Genomic DNA, 22,244 nt, shown 5'->3' with positions numbered 1-22,244 from the left:
GAATGAGTGAAAAGAGGGAGATAAAGGAAGCAAAAAGCTCTTCAAACAATTTGCAGGGTTTTATGTGATCCCGTTTTGGAGACACCGTTTCCTCATATGTGTCCACAGATGGGGTAAAAGCAACCTTGTTATCCAAGAGCCCTTTTGACTCCTCATAGTTGTTCTGAAGCAAAGCATCTAACCCCCAACTGTTCCCTAGATAGCACCTTCTAACTCCTGCGTATCTGCGTGTGTGCGCATCTCTGTGTGTGCATGTGTGCCTACGCCTCAACAAAGCGTCCCCTCGGGGATTAATAAAGAATCTAAAAAAAAAAAGAAGGAATTTTCAACGTGTGACCTGACAGGCAAAATCAATCAAGTGAGAGTTTGGAGGAATAGGAGAAAATGAATATGGTAAGAAAGTGAAGGGTTGGAGGAATTAAAGGGATGGAGGGGCGTGGCAATAAAGAACATTAGATAACTAAGAGCATTGGCCCATGCCAAGGGCCAGCTCAATTTTCCATACAATTTAATGAAAGTGCCTGACAACACCAATCACCTTTTGTAATGAAAACTGGTCAAGGGCAGATTGAGTGTAATTCTGCTGACTGGCAAACAAATGTAGTGGAAATCTCAAAAAATGAACACTCTGAAACCCAAAACTTCCTGGGGAAAAAGTCATCAAGAGTCCCACCAAAACTGTAAGTTTGAAGCATCATCATACTGTGTTATATTATGTCATATTAAGTCAAGTTTTGCTTTTTCTTTGGGTTTTTTATGACTGCGCAATGGAACCTTTTTTTCATCCCTGTTAAATGTTATTGCATGGTGTCTCTTAAGGGATTGCTCACTTCACTTCAAATTATCATCATGTGGTTGCTGACTCGATCGGAATCGGACGTTGTCTCCCGATCAGGACTCGGATAAATATATGAGGGTTTTTTTGTTTTGTTTTTTATAACATTTTATTCAATCTGGAGTTGGGCACAGAATGACACTTCATTTTTCCACAATGGCCTCACTTTTACTACAGTGACACTATTAACCCTGGAGAACCCAAGAACCCTTTTCTTCTTTGGAAAATTATGAATTATACATTAAATGACTGCTATAAATTCACTGAACACCAAAATATATGTTTTTTCAATTTTAACCCTTTATTCCCTAATTTAGGATTAGGGCGAAATTTGACCCTTTGCGATTTAGGAGTATCATTTCGAAAAATCTGAATAACAAAAACTGTCAGTAAACTATTTAGAATTTAAGAAAATAATCAATCAAATACACAGCTAAATTGAACAATATAATTTTTTGGTTTTATTTGTTGCATTTTAGAACTGGATTTTGAATGTACAAACACACTTTGGCCAATGGAAACAAGAACACAGGGACAAAATCACTGCTGGGGGAAAAAAAAAGGTCTTTGTTATTTGAGTAGCAGAATTTATAGGGGCCAAATTTGATCCCGTGGGTTCTCCAGGGTAATCGAGCGGCATGGCTAAACAAGAAAAATGGCGCTGAGGTATTTGGAAGTAGATGATAAGTTTTTTATCATCTTTAACTCTTTGACTGCCAAAAACGTTAAATAACGTTTAGTAAAATCCTATGGATGAGTGCCAAAGACGTTAAAAGACGTTTTTTTCAAAACAGAGGTGAAACTAACCATTTTCTATTGTTGATTACTGAAAAACGGAATAAGGTAGAAACAAACTTTTTTTTTCTGATGAAAGATGAGAGTCCAATCTTTCATTTGGTAGTATGTGTGTTTCCATAGTCCAAACACATACTTTTCTGTGGACCTTGAAAGATCAGTCAAAAATGCTTAAATCGGCTGGCACCCACGGCATCCCTTTTCTGAAAACGTCTGGCAGTCAAAGAGTTAATGTGGAAAGCGGAGACGGTGCGACTTGCACCGTGTGCAGTATGAGCATTTTGTGCGCGGAAAGGATATTATAGTAGATGCGTTGCCTCCCCGCTGCACTTCATTGACGGGCAGCCCAGCAGCCTGGCGATTTAGACGTGCTTTGTGCCATCCCGGCGGATCCCGCTGCCAGCGTGCTTCGTTTTCTCCCCGCGAATTCAGCTGCGGTGCCTGCGCCGGGCGACTCTGGAGTCTTGACGCCCTTCGAAGGGAGCCCGATGCCTAGCCTAGCCTAGCCTAGCTTAGCCTAGTGCGAATTCAAAGGGTCGGATATCCTAGCGGGGCCGCCAAATTCCGAACGGGCCGGCAATCTAGACTGGTGTGAGTCCAGCCAAAGTCATAATATGGTATGATTAAATACATTTTGCTTGCTTGCTCTTCAAGTGCAGCTTTTTGTTTGTTGTGAAGTTGGCTTGTTTAACACACATATATACAGTATTCTTCCTTCCTAAAATAAAACATTAGGTTAGACAATCAATGTGTGTTAAGTAGCATGCTTTATAACGGCTACAGTAGGTTCTCAAAAATAAAGCTTCATGTGAAAAATGAATATGCTGGTTGATAATAGCCCTTTGAGTAACTCATAGATGTGCCAAAAAAAAGTTGTTTTTTTTAATTGTTTACTTAGTTTAACCACTGTCAACTCACCATATAAAAGGTGTTAAGGTAGTTTTGTTTAAAAAAAAAATATATATATATATATATATATATGTATATATATATATATATATATATATATATATATATATATATATATATATATATATATATATATATATATATATATATTTATATCAGATCAGGACTCTGAATCGGCCAATCTCAAAATGAGGTGACTTGGACTCAGGTCCAAAAAAGTGTGATTGGGACATCCCTACTTCAAATCTTCTGTTCTGTGCTATCTCTGCGCATTCAGGGTGCAAAAACAAAAAAACTCAACTTTACCACATGCTGCACTGTAGTCATGTTACTTAAAGCATTGCCTGAACATTTTTATGATGGCGACAGTTTGACTAATTCCATTTCAAGAAAAGATACATATATTAAAATTCAAGCAAATCAGAGGATTTGCTGTAATAATGAACACCAAATGTCTTTGGGGGGGAAAAGAAAAACAGAGCCATTACAAAGACACAACAATAAAGTGATTGAGGATTTAGGGGGGAGGGGGGGTGTCACGACGAAACATGAGAGTTAAGGGGGTGAATGAAATGGCTAAATGAGTGAAGGTGATGTGCCGTCGGCTGCAATGAAAATGTGTCAGGGAGGCAGGCGAGAGACGGAACACATTATGGGAGAAACTAAAGAGGCAACTCAATACTTGCCCCCAAACCTGTAAACACAAAAGAGAATAGGGATTAGCCAATAAAATGTGTTGACTGGGTGAATTATACCAAGAAGAGTCAAATAAAAAAAATAAAAAATAGACAGAAGCTTCTGTGTGGCAGAAGGACCAGCTAAAAAAGGCTGTAGGGGAAATATATTAAAATTGGCAGAAGGAGACAAAAGGAGGGAAAAAATAATGTGGAGAAAGTCTAATGAAGGACGGAAAAGTCACAGAATGGCAGAGAGTGCTCGAACAAACAAGATGAGACCGAAAGCAGCCATGGAGAAGCGATATCAATCACTCAACTCTGTAAGAGGACTTTCTGGCTCATATTGTACAACTAGCTTTGTAGTACCTATGTTGCTCCTCGAATGACAACGAGCTATGTTATGTTAAACGTTATATTCTGCAACATGGAAAACATCAAGCCGATATGAAAATGAGTATGTGCTTATTAATTGCTAACATTAGCCAAACATGTCCACCTCGTCATTGTCCACCCAGTCAAAAATGTCCACCTTCATTGTCCACCCAGCCAAAAATGTCCACCCTGTCATTGTCCACCCAGCCAAAAAATTGTCCACCCTGTCATTGCCCACCCAGTCAAAAATGTCCACCCAGTCAAAAATGTCCACCCAGCCAAAAATGTCCACCCTGTCATTGTCCACCCAGCCGAAAATGTCCACCCTGTCATTGTCCACCCAGCCAAAAATGTCCACCCTGTCAATGTCCATGCAGTTGAAAATGTCCACCCTGTCATTGTCTACCTAGCGTAAAAAAAAATGTCCATCCTGTCATTGTTCACCCTGTCAGTAAGCTCACATATTTTGCACAAGTCTGATTGCAGTTTTTTTTTTTTTTTTTTAAGTGTGGGAGCTTGACCAATGAATATTTCTCACAGCATAGCATGAATACAAAGTTCAGTGGAAAATCTCAAATGTGGGTGGGTGAAATGAGTAAGTCTCAAAGGCATATTAGAGTGCTATTGACTGAAAGAACAAGAACAAGATGTAATTTCTTTGTAGTTCACAGCAATTGTTCTCCTGCTAGCCATTGGTCTGGTGAAAATGCAAAGTGGTGAGGGAAGCGAAAAAAAAATACTAAGTGGAGAGAAGGGATTGCAGGAGAACTCATTAAAACAGGTGAGGAGGAACATGCCCATATGGTGTTTGTCTTAGTGGAGTTGGTAGGGCAACAACTGTTGAGATATTGCTTTGTATCCATTCACTGATTCTCAAACGCACTACTTACAACATATATGGGCTATATGTGAGCATGGATGGCTTGTATGCATTGCCTTGCCTGCATGCTTGTGTTAGTGAATCGAGTGTGAAGCCATCTGTCTGCTTGTTAAATGGGAATTGCTGCGACTTTATAAGATGTCAGGGATCCTGCAGATGGTTATCAGCTATTATCTTTGGGAGCTAGGGGCGCGCACTCTCATGCATGTGCACACTCTGACATTTACCATCATGCTACGGCATTTTGTGTACAAGCATGTATCAACTCACCAACCGGCAAATTCCGACTGTAGCTCTTGATCCTTCATAACATCATGTGTCGAATGATTTGGAATGAATTCAAACCTTGTGCTGATACAAAAATGTGGATCCGCCGGAATTCGAGCCGCGATGCAGATGAACTTTCTACGGAAATGGAGCCCTAAATGTTAGTGGGTTGAAGTTATATTTTATTTATTTACTATATTATATTTATTATAGTTTTGTTTTGTTTTTGTTTACATTCCAATGTCTCCTCAAATGGCAATGTTATAAATGACGCAATTTTTGTTTTTGTTTTCCTGGTCATGTATCACATTTGCGCAGACAGAAATTACCAAGGGGCCAATGAATAAAAATATGCTGGCTCTTTTTAAGGCAAATTAGGAGGCTGAATTCCCCACAGGAACACTGAGAAAAATCTAAACACATCACATCAAGGATTATGAAAGTTTATGTAGCCACACGAGTCTGGCAATCGAATCCCTGATCTATGTTGAATATAAAGTACATATTGCACAGGGGAAGAAAACAGTGTCAGTGGGTGTCACAAACAAAAATCCCGACAGCTACATAACAGGTGATGATGAATGTGGCGTGTGTTTCAGTGATCCAGTGCGGAGCTCCCCCTCAAGTACAAAACGGGGAAGTCGAAGGAACGGACCATTCGTGGGGCTCAAGTGTTAGCTACAGTTGTTTCCATGGTTATCAGTTGTCTTTGCCGGCTGTGTTGACCTGTGAGGGGAATGGAACGTGGAACGGAGATGTACCACAATGTCTGCGTAAGGCTTTTACTCATATTATTATTAATTTTTTTATTTTTTATTTTTTATTTTTTATTTTTTATTTTTTATTTTTTATTTTTTATTTTTTATTTTTTATTTTTTATTTTTTTTCCTCAGTATTGTTCATTCGGTAATTTTACCGATTTGACATGTCATCATCATTGCTCTCTCTTTTCTTTTTCTTTTTCTTTTTTGTATGTGAGTGAGTATGTGTATGTGCGTGTGTGCGTGCGTGCCAGTGTGTGTGTGTATTCATTAGTTAGTTGAGTTTTACTCATATTATGTGTCAAACAACAATGGATATCACATTGCCTTCAAAACCTCCTCACTTGACCTCTTTGGTGTGTCGCAGCCATGCTGTGCGGCGATCCAGGCTCTCCTGGAGGCGGATTCCGGGAAGGGAGTAGCTTTACTTACCGGTCAGTGGTAAACAATATTGATGATGACTATTACCTTGTTTTATGATCATTACTGTTGGAGGCTATTCATTGGGACAGTGTTTAAAGCACAAAGGCCAACTGGGCATTTATATGGCTGTAAGAGGAGAGAAAGTGTTGCAGCTCTCATCAAAATAGCTTCTTGAGTTTCAAAGTGTAATAAGAAGAGCAGGATGGAACAACTTAACACTTAAAGTGATGTAGTGGAGGCAGATTGTGTTATTGCTCATCCCGTTTGTGTTGTGGGCTTGGTGTTTTCCTCCCAATAGGTCAGAGGTCAGATTCTACTGCCATACCCCCTACTTGTTGGTTGGCTCCGCCTCCAGAGTGTGTCAGGCTGATGGCATCTGGAGTGGCCAACAACCAGCCTGTATAGGTATCGACCATCATCACATATTCAATATGATGTGTACAAGGAAATAAGTTTGATCAATAATAGTTACTGGAATCATAAGAAATCTCGTTATTGTTGATCGAGTTTGTGAGACATTTTAGCATTTGTATTCCCCGAGTCGCGCAAGCTTAAGACGTTATCTCACCAGCAGATACATTTTTAATGTAACTATTGGATTTCTTTGAAGATTTGATCAAAGAAAGCAGCCTTTTTACTTTCCTTTTAAGGAATTTCAATTTTTTATACAGGTCCACCACCAGTACAAAAAGAATAAAAGCTTACCTGTATAATGCAACAAGGGTAAAGCTCTCTCATGGCTATTGCAATTTTGATGCCATTCCAGGCTCCAAATATTAGTAAGTAAGCGTCCACCAAAGATGAATGTAAAAATTGAGTGCATTTTTGTGTGTGTGATTACGTAGACCCTGCATTCAACAGCTGTCGTGACCCAGGAACACCAGCTTATGGTATCCCGGTCCAAGCTTTGGGTCTTCAGGTCAGAGATGAAACTGAATTGAACATACTCGACAGTAGTAGTCAGTAGTGATGGGAAAATGAAGCTTCATGAAGCACTTGCGATACTTTTTGACTCCTCAAGATGGCACTCATGAGTCAAAGATGCAATGCAAATGTAATCAATTTTTATTGCACTTGCCTTTATCTTTAAACCAAGAGCACCATCTAGAGGAGTCAAAAAGTATCGCAAATGCTTCATGAAGCTTCATTTTGCCATCACTAGTAGTCAGTAGTAGATTTTTCGTCGTCTTCTACTTCCTTAGGTTGGAAGTAAGATTTCATTTAAGTGCCGTAAGACCTACCACATCCTTGGCTCCACCACAAGAACGTGCTTAGAAAACCTCACCTGGAGTGGAACACAACCTGAATGTATTGGTAAGTTGCTTTTATGGTTTTAGAAGAATCGTTTTCAATGATAAAAGCACACATATCAATTTGTCTCTCGTCCATTTCTCAGCCCACTCGTGCCGACAGCCCGAGACCCCCAGTAATGTGGACGTTCGCTCGATGGACCTGCCAACATTGGGATATACGCTTCTCTACACCTGTCAAGATGGTTACTATCTGGCCGGAGGATCAGAACACCGAACGTGTAAAAGTGATGGGAGATGGTCGGGAAAACCACCACTGTGTAAAGGTAGTATTCAAATAGCCACATAGAAACCTTAACGTTACAACTTTAAAATCACCTTATTGCTACACTGGCTTGTAGCAAAGAAAAACATGTTTTTTTTTCTGTCATTTTCATAGTCAACCAATCACACGCCTTAGTGGGCTTTAATATTTGTGGACCAGCAAGGACATTCCTCATGTTGTGTTTGTATGGCATAAGTTTAAGATATGTGCACCGCATTTTGATCACAAGTAGTATTTATTTGTAAAAAGAGTGGGTGGAGCCAAGGATTATAAAAATGAAGAAGCTGGTATTTTTATTTCATTTTAAAGATTTTCCATGGAAGATAACAGGGGACATGTTTAATTTTATGACCTTGCTGTAAGCACAATGCAGGCAAATATAACAGATTTAAAACATTTGTTCTTGATAACTTCAAAAGATTTGAGTGACGTGTAATCTCCATTCTTGATTTGCGCTCAAATATGTGTTTGTTTCTCTTATCTTGCATACAAAAATAAAACAATTTAAGGGGCCCCTTACAAGAAATAGCATTAATATTGCAGTTTAAATCCAAGCAACATATTGTCGCTGCAATGTGAAAAACACTTATGTCCATTTATTTTATTTTATTTTATTTCTTTTTTGTTGTTGTTACATTTTTGGCATGTCTGCATTCAGTATCATCCCAAAAACTTAAAAATCAAAATAAAATGGACAGAAGTGTTTTTCACATCGTGACGATATACAGTTATTGGAAAACCTTATAATGACTGTATTTTTTTACCATTTTTTCTGAAACTATACCACTGCAAAATAATTTATATTGTTGTACCCACAGTGTTGTTTTGTACTTTCATTCCATTTCATAAAGAAAACACCCTTAATGACAAATGCCATTGCAAATTGAAAAGGCAATCATTCACAAACATAATTTTCACAGTTATCAATCATTGTGTTCTCTTCTCTTGACACACATGGAATTGCTTTCACCCCAAATCAACTCACCAAAATGATGTTTACATTGCAGTTGGAGTTAAAGTCAATCCCAAAGGCCGAGGAGAGACAGACATCCAGAAGAACAAAATCCGAGGTATCAACGGAGCCACAGTGTTGAATACAACTTTCAATTTGTTCATTGTACTTGCACAGTTCCTGTTACTACAATTTGGGTTGTAGTTTGTTACTAGTACAACATACACAACAATTCTTAAGCAAGAACAGAGATGATGAAGCACACTTCTCAGCAGGTTTTAAATTAAAAATGTTTCTGATTGATGGATGAGATTTAGGCAGTGGTGGATTGCTGTCTTATGTCAACCTTTTGGAAGACAGAAATCAGGACAAGCACTTTGAGAATAATGAGTTGAAGAATAAAATCAACATGCATGCAAGGAGAAAGTTGAAATACAACGTTATGACTATATCATTAATTTTAGACAGACAGACCATCTGATAGACTGACAGACTGACCTGTGTTTCTTCCTCCCAGTTCCAGTGGATGTGTTCTCCCCCAACTCGGAATGGAGAGGTTTCTACGAATATCTGGGCAAGAGACAGGCCACCACATTTGCAGTGACTGGGTTCAATGCTAGCAGTGGAAGGGTTAATGTCACCTTACTGGAGACCAGTGGAGTGTCGATCAGACTATCAGGTAAGCAAAAGAAATTTATGCTTGGGTTCTTCCTATGGAGGACCAGAACTACCAAAATTAAAAATAAATAAATTACTAAATAAATAAATGACTAAAAGTAAAAATAAAAACGGATATAAAAAATATAATTCAAAAAATAAAGTTAAAAATTAAAAAAATAAATATAAATGGAAATAAAAACTATAATATATATATAAATGAAAATAAAAACTATATATGTATATATATATATATATATATAGTTTTTATTTCCATTTATATTTATTTTTTTAACTTTATTTTTTGAATTATATTTTTTATATCCGTTTTTATTTTTACTTTTAGTCATTTATTTATTTAGTAAAAATAATATATATATATATATATATATATATATATATATATATATATAAATGAAAATAAAAACTATATATATAGATATATAAATACAATAATAAAAACGAGATTCAAAAAATAAAAATAAATGTTGAAATAAATACACAAATAAATATATATATAGAATTAAATATCAATAAATAAAAACGCTCTGCTCTCACATTTATTTATTTCATGCCGCAGACGCGCTGTCAGGTTGAAATGTTATTCAAATGAGGGGGCGGTCCTAAGCGTGTCTTGGGTTTTTGTATTAAATTTTTTAATTACATATTTCATATCTGTTTTTATTTTCACTTTTAGTCATTTATTTATTTTTCTTTATGTATCTTCCTGCATGCTTTGGACAAGAGAATACATTTCTGGTCACTTATGACGCATACTGTCGCTAGGAGACTACATGCACGCAAATAGACAGGCAGAGCGTGGCATGTTCATATCATATCTCAAATCAAATCCAAATGAATTGAAAATACATTCAGTCTAACGTGACTCCTTGGAAAACTGTTGTTTTCTTCATAGAGAGATTTAAAAAGAAAACCGCATTTAATTTGTCTTAGTGTAAAAAGTGTTAAATCCACCATGAAGAATAAGAGGGGATGTTCAAGGTGTTAATGCTTAAAAGATCCCACATTGATTCACACTCATTATCCACACTTGGCTGATGTCAGGTCGATGCTTGATGGAAGCAATCACAGTAGACAGAGCAGAAACAATATGCTTTTGTGTGAGATGGCAGAGCCTGCAGTCATGCTTATGAATGTGCTTAATATATGATGTGATATGCAGGGTCACTGGTGGGAACTGAAAAACCTCTGACAGGTTTGTGCCTCTCCAGAAAGCCACCAAATTTCTTCCATTAGCGTCCGCTATCGTTGCTTGGAACCATGTGACTTGAGCAATGACGTGCATCACCTTTTGAAAAAATGACTTTCGGAACAGTTGCAAGATCTGAGCAGGGTCATCTTGAGTTCAATTCGGTTTTAGTGTTGTAGCCCTTAAGCACAAAAGACTCAAGGTTTGAGTGCGGGTGTTGAGCCATAGATCACAAAAGTACATTTTGGGTGGCCTTCCATTCAAACTTGTAACAATTTGACATTATCGATATTATTTATAGAATGTTCACAACAAATATGAGAATAAAGTTTTTTTGTTTTCAGGCAGTCGTATTAAACAATGCTCTCGTTGGCAGACAGTTTTTCACGTAACCCATGGAACAATTCCTGGCCGTTCTGGAGAAAGCCACTTTTTCAAAGACGTTTGATGTCATAAATAAAAGTACCAAACGAATTGTGTTCGTAACATTGCTTGCATCTTTAACAGCAACTTCTGATCTTTCTTCTAAAGGTACTTACAAGTCTGAGGAGAACCAGCTTCTACTGAAGGTCTATCAAGTCAAAGGGCCCACCGAGCATTACTACAGCAAGTTTAAGAATGACAACTGGGCAATGGATGGATATGTAAGACAAATCTCTTCTTTTGAAAACAAACCACTGACAATTTGCCCAGGGGTACTCCACCATTCACCCTAAATCAGATGGAATAGGCTCCGTTCACACATATTATTGTGTGACTATAACTATGTCTCCTTTATCGGGTCTTCACAAAGCGCATTAACATTCCGGACATTCCCTCCATCTGTCACATTATGCAAACTAGTTACAATGGCATACAATGACGTCTAATTATCTTTTCAAAGGAAGATTTCTATGGTTAACTAAAAAAGCTTTTGTGATCTTTATGAAAGCAAGAAGAAGTCATTCCACACAATTAACTCCTGGGAATGTTACTTCAAAATCAGTTTTTAGTTTACATGAAAAAAACTTTTTGATCATGAATAAGTAGGTGACTAAATAATGGACGTAAGATGGAAGGAAGTTGTTTTTCTCCCCACATGAGACTTTTAGAGGTTAACGTTTTTTTTTTTTTCTTCTAGACAACTAAAAGTGAAACATTACTGCTCACCTCTTGCCAGTTCAATAAAACTTTATTAAGGCTGCTGGATCATGATGTTTTATTCTGGTTCATTCAGTCCAGTAAAAGTGTGCTATAGTGATTTTATTGAGTAATGCATTGAAGGTTTCAAAAAACAAAACAAAACCAAAAACTCATTTCAAGTGTATGCACCACGCTGCACCCTTAAACATATATTAGCTGGATAGAAACAAATATTGTCCGTGCTATGTTATTATTTCATGCTGTAAATCTCACAAGGCAATGTGGATTTATAGCTGTGGATTGCAGCGTAATGCGTTTTATGATACCATATGATGTAATGAAGATTACAGTATAAAACATTCACCCTACACATTGAGTCATGTCTCCGTTACTGCCACAGACGCTTTCCTGATGAGAGTGCGTTTGTGTGTGTATTTTGATGTTTTGTAAAGATGATCACACCACAAATGCCTCCTCACCTTGATGTTCTTCTCCAGGTGACTGCAGAATCCGACCAGAAAACATTTGTTTACCAAGGGCATATTCACAGTAAAGACTTTGGCAAATTCCATCTGACAAGGCAAGGTACGATAACATGCGGGTGCATTATTTTTTTTTTTTATACTTGAGTATTCATTACCTTTGATTGAAAATTTTAAACATACAATGCAGGCAATACCGTATTGTATAATGAAAAAAAAAGTGTGACTAGATTCATACAGTACCTGTCTATGATGTTAGACCCTGTTACCACGGCGATAGACCCATCCAACCCCTACACCAACAGCAGCTCTGTGGCAGCAGCCATCTTGGTTCCGTTCTTTGCCCTCATCCTATCAGGATTCGCCTTCTACCTCTACAAGCACAGGTGGGCATCACGCACGATGGACAACTGGACTCCTGTTTAATCCAAATTGTGAATTGATTAGTCGAAAATGACGGAAGTAAATAACAACCTTCCCAATATGAAATACAAACCCGCAAATTTTAAATGCACAACACTGGTTACTTTGACTGCATCATCACTTCTCCTCAGTGCATTACTATTCCCTAATTTGTTTTGCCTGATTTAATAAGTTATTTCATACATTTCCCTGAAATTAGCTCATTCTGTCCCACCTTACAAACACGTCTGCACAGTCGTCTCCTCAGACTGCTAGTTAATTACTGTGTGTATACAGCTTTGTTTGAGACAATGATGTTGACTATTGTTTAGGCGCTCTCAATAGAAGCACTGAAAGAAACTGTGATCAATCACACAGTGATATAAAATGGCTGACTCACATGGGAATTAACTATTATTATCTGTATTCAATGCAATTGGTGGCAGTGTACGTATCAAAAGCAATAGCAGTATTGGTACTTGGTATCGTCGTTGGTGACGACTCAAAATGTGAATACTCGTAATGCTATCGAATATCCCTTATTTTAATATTATTCTAAGTTAAGCCTGTATGAAGGGGAAACAATTAAAAACTACTTAAATAATACAAATTAAATTGTATGGTGAATAAAAGCTCAACAAAATATTTACTGGAATTTTTTTTTTAACTAATGGTTCTGTAAGATTAACTTAAAAATAAAATAATAATATTAAAATAATAATAAAAATGTTATTTTCTAATGAAAATATCCAGAAATGGCTCCCTTCCCTCTCATTGCATCGACAACTTGTGTTGAAGAAAAGGGTGACGGGTGCTGAAACTGTAATCTTGCGATAAATGCTCGAGTTTGCTGCTGTACAGTACACTCTAAAAAGAGAATTGCTGAACCAATTTAAGATTACAAATTGAATTGTTGACTAACTTCAATTGGTAACACATGATAGAATTAAATTCATCCAAATTGATTTTATTGAATATATTAAGTTTAATTAATTATTAGCTCATTAAACTTAATGTATTCACTTGAATTACGTTAATCCAAAATTAGCTCATTAAATTTAATATATTCACTCATAATTAATTACACGTAATATATTCACTTTGGATTAACTTAATACAATCATGCGTTACCAATTGAAGCGATTTTGTTTAAATTGGTCAACATTTCAATTTGTAATCTAAAATTGGTTCAACAAATTCTCTTTTTAGAGTGTAGTATGAAGTTCAATTGTAAACAAATTACAATTTTCTACCTGTTACTCCGTCCAATAGGGAGCAACTTCATTGTTCGCCTTAATTTAAAAAATGGAAGGAATGGTTCAATACTCTCGTCCCAACTTGTCCTCTCTTTAAAAAAAACAAAAAACTTTTAAGCCACTGTAACATGCCCAGTTTGAGTATTTCATTCAGTCTTCTGTGTACCACTAGAGGGAGCCCACGCACCACTAGTCGCATTTCCACCACACTTTTGAGAGTAAAGTGTTTTTGCGTGTGCCATGTTCTTCGATGTACTGTATATGTAAAAGCTGATGGTTGTATGCAGGACATTGTCTGCTGACACAGATGACAATGAAAGACCAAAAGACACCTGGGGGCCTGGCGGCAGGTAAGAATGACGCCTGTCATTGACCTGGTTTCTAATGGCAACCAGATGTTCTCCCGCCGCCACATCCTCTACCAACCTCGCCATTGCTTGTTTGCAGTTTGTAGATTTATGTCATGCTTTGTAGAGTTTGGCTGCACAATGCAGGGAAAATAGGTGCAATACATCTAAAAATTAAAATAAAAAATAAAGTCTAAATTGGGATAATGTTGATTTTGAAATGGAAAATTGTATATTCTTTGAAGCTACCAAAGCTGTGCAGCCCTGCTGAGTATAAACGGCAATCATTCGAAGCTAGGAAAAGCTAATTTTATCGTCTTCTATTTCATTGTCATTTCTCTGTCAGCATGATGTCATCAGGAACAAATATAGCTATATATATAGTTGATTCCAGCAAGTGATTGCTATTGCATTTTATGTTTTTATTTCAAATTTTCTTTTGCATTTTTTTCTTTGCATTCCACTTGCAAGCAGATAGCTAAACTTGTTGTGTGTATTTATTTATATTCAAGTTGAAGATGTTAACTGAGACTCAACAAGTATTTATTTGACAGTGTTAACTTTTAGTGTTTTTCATACAATGATTTTGTTGACAGACTTTGGTTACAATTTAATTAGAAAAACTTGAGATCTTTATCTCCATTATTTTTTTAGCATTTTTGTAATTTGGTTGATCAGGTTTTCCACTAATTACATCTTTGTGTCCTCTTGTGTATTGCAAACATGAGGAAAATGTAGTACATTGCGAGCGCCAGTGATTAGACCTTAAAGTGACACTTGACTCATTGAGCCATTTTAAGCAGTACAAAAGTTCCGATTTTGTCCAGAATTCATTTGATAAATAAAAAAAAATTCATGTACAATTAATGCCTTTTAAAACACATTTTTACACTTGCTGACTCACCTGTTTTCTGGGTTTGGTCAGCAAACTGAGCCATTATTGGTCGTTACCTACTTCCTCAACACAGGTAATGTCATGTCAAAAATTTGTTTTTGAAGGTATTAATAAAATATATATCAAATTAATTCTGGGCAAAATATTAACTTTTTACCGTTGAAAATGTCTCAATGAGTCAAGTGTCCCTTTAATTTAAATTTTTTAAGTGTCTTACCTACTTTTTTTGCCTTCCATTTTTTGGCCTTTTCAATTCAATTGCTGCTTTTTGGTCTTTGGCTTATCATCGCATCATTTTGAAGCTCGGCAAGATGACATGCAACGCACCTCACCTGAACGGCGATTGCCTCGTGACTCGTCTGCCAGAAGTGTCAGATTGCCACTTCACGCCTGTTTGCATGCTAAAACAATCCCCCCATAACGCCAAGCCAACAGAAACAATATTGTTGCATTACAGTTTTATCATTGCATTTTACAGCAAAGTGTTTTTAATGAAAGTCTAGAGTGAGAGAGTGTCCCCTGCAGTTTGTCCTGCTTTGGCCTGTATGCCTGTACAGACCCTATAATACTGTCAAAGCAATTACATGTGCTGTTTTTCATCCCAGCGATAAAATTAAAGTATTGCACACAGAGCCACAAACAGAAGCTAATGCAGTGAGTTGAACTACTGCCATGCAGGGGAGTCTTTGTTGTGTGCTTTTGTGTGTGTGTGCACTTTTGTATAGTAATAGGTTTAGCCCATAAGGTAGGCATTGTGGCTCCCTGGGGTTGGATTTTACCAGAGCGCACACACGCCCACGCACGCGCTCATACACACACTTAATGAGATCAGAGCCAAAGAGTGTTTCAGCTCCAGAATCCTCATACAATGCAGGCAAAATTGTTAGTAGCTTTCTGTTAAAGAAGGAAAAAAAAACACAATGGTCACTGAAATCATTTGAAACTGGTAACGCTAGAATTGATCGGAATGCACAAAGCTTTTTTTTGGTTCCCTTTTTTTTGGGGGGGGGGGCGGTGCTAGAATAAAAATTTAATTGCACATCCCCTACAGTAGGTGGCAGTAGAACTCTCATTGCTGCAAAATATTTTCATCTTCCTGGGGGGTGGTTAATAAAAATAATTGAAATCAATGGACTATTCTTAATGCAGAAGTTTCATTGACAGTTCCAGAAATACACCTCAAACTTTTTTCTGGGTGAGTTCAAGTAATGTCTTTTTAATAGGGGTGTCAAAATGAGTGCGTTAATTTTGATTTAAAGCTCCTTTAATGACACTAATTTTTAATGCGCGATTAATGACCACCCCTTACTTGAAAAGCTTGTACTGGGGCAATTCCGGTTGCAACGCAGCAGACATGTCCACGTCAAAGTTTAGCAGTAATACATTTAATAATTATTAGTGATGGCAAAATGAAGCTTCATGAAGCATTTGCGATATTTTTTGACTCCTCTAGATGGTGCTCTTGGTTTAAAGATAAAGGCAAGTGCAATAAAAATTGATTACATTTGCATTGCATCTTTGAATCATGAGTGCCATCTTGAGGAGTCAAAAAGTATCGCAAGTGCTTCATGAAGCTTCATTTTCCCATCACTAATAATAATGCATAGATTAGTGGCGACTGGGGTCAAGTTGTATTTTACAATTTAAAAAGTTTACTTCATGTTAAAGATTAGATAGCTCTTAATATGAAAAGAAAAATGCGCTGAGCATTCACCAATTTCTTGCAAATGCAATTATGCCATCTAGTGGCAGAAAAATGACCTCAACACAAATCAATATCACACTCATTTTTTACAGTACAGTACATCTGCTTAATTTTAACTAAATGCTTTGAATTATTATTATTCGATTATTGTATCAATGATTAAAAGATGCAGCCAAATTTCTATTAATTTAATTTAACAAGAGTATAAAAATGACGAAAAAAAATATTGTACATTTTATTGTACATAGGTATAAATTGTACGATTAATCGTGAGTTAACTATTGAAGTCATGCGATTAATTGCGATTTAAAAAAAAGAATCACCCGGCACCCCTACTTTTTAAATGATTCTGTTGGACCACAATTCATGTACAATATGTATTATTACTTTTATCATTATCTAGTTATTTCAGTGGCCACTGTTTTTTTCCCTTTAATAGTGAGAGTTAAACATTGTTTTCCTACAGTGTATGTGTAGTTCCACAGTGCTGTAATTACTGAGAACGAGATGAGATGATCACATACTGAAGGGTAGCTTCACAGTTTCACTGTTTGTCAATCACATTACACTTCTTGCTCTGGCAGATGGAGTAATGAGGTATCCGTTTGAAATCCAAACTTTTGGGAAACATTTGCAGGATGATTCACGGTAATACGTGAAGAGCAGATGGCTACTTGGCAGCTCAAAGCACCGAAGCGAGACGATTCTCTGAAATTTGTTGACTTGACACATACTACCAATCAGATCTTCAGCATGATACATACGGTACATTTAATACCATATCTGGTGATCCAAGTTTCTCTGGTATTAAAATATGCTGAAATTAACTTTTTCTGCATGATAATTATATGCTTGGGTTTCATCTAAAATCTTGAAATATCAATACATTTCAAATCAACCTGTTTGACATTTTCTAATCGAGTCTACCAAAATCCACATTGAAATGTCATGACGTCAAACTAATATTGAATTCACACATACAGCTGTAAGAGGAACTCCCACAAAACATACAGTATATTCACTGTACAGGTAATATTTAAAGATTTCATATTCTTTACTAGCATGCAAGTATATAACGAAGATCAATTGTCATCTACCTCGTACAACTACATGAAATCACTCAGTAAATTCATAGTGGTGAATTTTTCCAAATTTTCCAAATTGTCACTTCTAGGACATTTGAGTTTAGAGTTCCACTGTATTTTTTTATGTCGATTGGTGCTGGGCATCGATTCTAATTTCCTCAATCGATTCGATTTGATACACTTCAATTCAATCAGATATCAAATATATATGGAACATCAATTCTTAAATGTCAAGGACATGATAAAAACTCCACAAATATTACATTTATTAATAAAGTAGATTTTATGGAGGCAAATGATTTAGTTCATTAATGAAAAAGTAACTCAAAAGGAATAACATTTTGATGTAGATTATTCAATTTTTTTTAACTCATTCACTGCCATTGACGACTATAGACGTCAAAAATTCATGTGAACTATTTCTATTAGTTTTTTTTATGAAAACCTAAATTTTCTTATTGTAGATTTATAACAGATATAAAATTGTCATGCGATTAATTATGATTAAACACCCCTTATTTTTATTTCTTTTTTAAATTAGGCCCATCAGGCGATTACATTTTTTTAATTGTAATTAATCACATGACTTCACTTGTTAACTAACGATTAACTCATTCACTGCGATTGACGGCTATAAACGTCAAAAATTCATTTGAACTATTTTGATTAGTTTCAATTTTTTTTCCACTTTTGTTAACAAGAATATGAAAACCTAGATTTTTTTTTATTGTATATTTAGAACAGATATAAAATTTGTGATTAATCGTGAGTGACTATTGAAGTCATGCGATTAATTACAATTAAAAATGTTAATCGTCTGACGCCCCTAATTTTTAATAATCTTTTATTTTCCTTTTTTTAATTAGGGGCATCAGACGATTATTTTTTATTATTATTGTAATCAATCACATGACTTCACTAGTTAACTCACAATTAATCACACATTTTTATATCTGTTCTAAATAGACAATATTTTTTTCTAGGTTTTTATACTCTTGTTAAAAAAAGTGGGAAAAATGTGAAACTAATGGAAATAGTTTAAATAAATTTTTGACGTCTATAGCCGTCAATGGCAGTCAATGAGTTAATCACAAATTTTATATCTGTTCTAAATATACAATATTTTTTTCTAGGTTTTCATACTCTTGTTAGCAAAAGTGGAAAAAAAAATTAACTAATAAAAATAGTTCAAATGAATTTTTGACGTCTATAGCCGTCAATGGCAGTGAATGAGTTAATCACAAATTTTATATCTGTTCTAAATATACAATATTTTTTTCTAGGTTTTCATACTCTTGTTAAAAAAAGTGGGAAAAAATGTGAAACTAATGGAAATAGTTTAAATAAATTTTTGACGTCTATAGCCGTCAATGGCAGTCAATGAGTTAATCACAAATTTTATATCTGTTCTAAATATACAATATTTTTTTCTAGGTTTTCATACTCTTGTTAGCAAAAGTGGAAAAAAAATGTAACTAATAAAAATAGTTCAAATGAATTTTTGACGTCTATAGCCGTCAATGGCAGTGAATGAGTTAAACCCAGCCTTAATGTACATGTACATCGTCTATAACCACACTTTCCCTTCTGATTTCCAGAACCCGCCCTAAGGTCCAGTTCAACGGCTACGTGGGACACGAAAGCACCAACGGCCAAGCATCATTCGAAAACCCCATGTACGACACCAACATGAAGCCCACCGAGGCCAAAGCCGTTCGATTCGACACCACGCTCAATACAGTATGCACTGTGGTATAGTCCGGCACAGCCGCCGCTACTTGAACGAGCGCTACAGTCCAACGGGGCTGTCCGCGACGTGGTTTAACCATCAGGACAAATTCATGATTGGCACTCATCACGTGGAGCAGTCTGTGCCGTGGCGTGCTCTTCAGCATTCTCGGCACAGTCGTGTGCCTCTGCTTCCACGTTACGTGAGCATCCGCCACCTCCTTCAGTAAAATTAGACAGTGATGTCATTAAGGAGTTGGTTAATGATACATGACGGAAACAGAAAAATGTCCTTAGAACGCTATGAACCACCGCACCAATGGCCTTCTGATACCTTTCCTCCCACACTGATAGATGGTTGCCCCAATCCAATTCCACAACCCTGTGCCAAATATGCACAGTGGTAAAAGGCTTACTGGCTCCATTGCCGCAGGTCAGACGTGTTTGACTGATGTGAGGTTGGACCCGCAGGGGAACCAATCCTCCCCTCTTCCACCTTTCTCGGCTTAACGTCCTAATTAGATGCTTCATACATGTCAACACAAATAGTGCAGTACAAACTTGCCTAGTGGGCATTAGGATGGGTTTGACAGGACTGAACCCGGACTTAAAGGGAGTTTAGAAAGCAATTTTGTCAAGACGTACACAAGACTGCTGTGACATTAGTTGGGTTTCCATCCACTTTCCATCCATTTTAATTCAAATTTTCAAGAAATGCCAAAATAAAACTGATTGGAAACGCTAGAAATTCAAGAAAGGGCCCAAAATTCTCAAAAATGTTTTTATGCTTAGAGGGGGTGGATTTTAAAGCGTATCGAAAAAATAAAAATTTTGGCTATGGAAACTGGTTTTGCAAATAACTGCTGGCAAGACCGGATACACGTCGCATGTTTTACATCACAAGTACATTTGTAGACACAAAGCAATGGCGGACGATAAAGTAAGGTATGTTTGGGAGGGGAAATATTTTTGGAATTAATTAAAGAAGAGGATATTAATGCTATTTTAGATGGAAAACGAAAACGCTACGGTTTATCAAGAATTACAGTAGAAAACTCATGCGAGGCGCAGTCGCTTCCTGGTCTTCTTCTTCATCTTTTAAATTACTGGTGGATCATATCTTTATGGTGTATACCGCCACCTACAGCAGTGGAGAGCCCTCTCAATATTCACAAAAGAAGAACAGATGGAAACGCGCACGTCACATGTCTGTTTTGCGCATTTTCAGTAAATTTGCTTTGAAAATTCAAAACAATTGGATGGGAACCTGACTAATGTCATCTACATTCAGTAAGTGTGGGGACTGAAGTTCCACCAGGCACTTTAACTCATTCACTGCCATTGACGTCAAAAATTAATTTAAACTATTTCTATTAGTTTAACATTTTTTTTCCATTTTTGTTAACAAGAGTACGAAAACCTATATATTTTTTTAATTGTATTAGAACAGTAATACAAGTTTTGATTAATTGTGAGTTAACTAGTGAAGTCATGCGGTTAATTACGATTAAAAATGGTAATCGCCTGATGCCCCTAATTTTTAATAATCTTCTTTTTAAAACATAAATCTATAAGATTATTAAAAATTGGAAAAAAAATATGACAATTATTTTATTTTATTTTGTTTTTAAAAGAAAAGATTATTAAAAATTAGGGGTACAAGGTGATTTTAATCGTAAATAATCGCATGACTTCACTATTTAACTATTTAAAATTTTATATCTGTTATAAATGTACCCCAAAAAAATTCTAGGTTTTCATACTCTTGTTAACAAAAGTGGGAAAAAATGTTAAACTAATAGAAATAGTTCAAATGAATTTTTGACGTCTATAGCCGTCAATGGCAGTGAATGAGATAAAGTCCAGAATGTACACATACTAGTACCTGGATTAGTGGCTTTCTGGATAAGAAAGTTTCAATCACAGGAGTTAATTTTCGGTGATTGTCTTTATGATTTTAGTGGTTCACATCGCTGATGACGTGGAGTTTATTCCCACTCGGTGCCCCATGCAAAATTCCAAGTGGCAGACAACCCATCCAGGGTGTACTCCGCCTTTTGCCCTAGGATGGGTTGACTACCTGTTTCAAACCCCTGTTACAAAAGTCCAACTCCGCCAACTCTCCTTCAGTGACAGACTACGACAAACCCGAAATTGAAATAATTGAGATGCTACACACAATTGTGAGATTTTTGTGAGCTGTCAAACACAATCAAATCGTCCGAGTGTCATACTTGGACTGGCCAGGATTGCGTGCTTGCTGACTGAACAGGGGGAGACCTGGAGGCAATTAACTGTCAGGTTCGTCGACCCAGGAAAATTCTTCAAGTCTCCGGCGGAAGAGAATATCAGCCAGGTGATATTTTGCACCAGTCAGTCACAAAATCAAACGCAGATGAACACGCTAAGAAGAAATTAGACAAATGGACAGAGGAAGTTCTCTGTTGGGAACGAGAGACGAGGACAGGTTGCTACGGAAACAGAGGCAAATTGTCTCTTCTGGCATTTTTCTTCAGTGAAGATATTCATGAACAGACTCTTATGTTCAAAACCCAGTGGCCCAATGGGACTTCCCAATCTGCTGCTGCTGGGGACCCCCCCGCCCCCCACAACTATAAACTTTATATAGTCTCTTAAATCGCACAAATTTTGCACTAGTGTGTTTTTCTGACTGGGTTATGAAAAAAATAATTTTGGGGTCTGAAATGGGTTTGGAAAATGAGTCCTTCAAATTAAGAGAATTTTATTCAAAGCTTCTATCTTTAAAAAAAAAAAAAAAAAAAGACAACAGATGGCTAAATACAGGGTTCGAGTGTTTGTATATACACATTTCTATTTCACGCCCAACGCCCGCAGAAGGTGTGAGCACCTGCCGTACCCCTGTTTTTATTGTTGTCGTGACAACGTTC

At 36.6% G+C, this 22,244-nt stretch overlaps 1 protein-coding gene across 1 annotated transcript in view; it reads left to right on the top strand.

Annotated features, from left to right (window-relative positions):
* The window catches only part of LOC144050301 (CUB and sushi domain-containing protein 1-like), a 414,568-nt gene extending 392,614 nt beyond the window's left edge, over positions 1–21,954 (top strand). The window contains exons 64-76 of the mRNA XM_077563425.1: positions 5,335–5,508; positions 5,864–5,930; positions 6,218–6,324; positions 6,765–6,838; positions 7,122–7,233; positions 7,316–7,495; positions 8,502–8,564; positions 8,964–9,125; positions 10,845–10,957; positions 11,933–12,020; positions 12,177–12,303; positions 13,863–13,925; positions 19,206–21,954. Coding sequence (XP_077419551.1) covers positions 5,335–5,508; positions 5,864–5,930; positions 6,218–6,324; positions 6,765–6,838; positions 7,122–7,233; positions 7,316–7,495; positions 8,502–8,564; positions 8,964–9,125; positions 10,845–10,957; positions 11,933–12,020; positions 12,177–12,303; positions 13,863–13,925; positions 19,206–19,365 — 1,490 coding nt within the window. The 3' untranslated portion in view covers positions 19,366–21,954. The remainder of the gene's footprint in view (positions 1–5,334; positions 5,509–5,863; positions 5,931–6,217; positions 6,325–6,764; positions 6,839–7,121; positions 7,234–7,315; positions 7,496–8,501; positions 8,565–8,963; positions 9,126–10,844; positions 10,958–11,932; positions 12,021–12,176; positions 12,304–13,862; positions 13,926–19,205) is intronic.
* Positions 21,955–22,244: the final 290 nt, after the last annotated feature.

The sequence above is a fragment of the Vanacampus margaritifer genome, chromosome 4, assembly GCF_051991255.1.
Source record: "Vanacampus margaritifer isolate UIUO_Vmar chromosome 4, RoL_Vmar_1.0, whole genome shotgun sequence".
NCBI classification, from domain to species: Eukaryota; Metazoa; Chordata; class Actinopteri; order Syngnathiformes; family Syngnathidae; genus Vanacampus; species Vanacampus margaritifer.
Note: the sequence above shows the minus strand (reverse complement) of the source record. Positions and strands in the feature narration are given on the sequence as shown.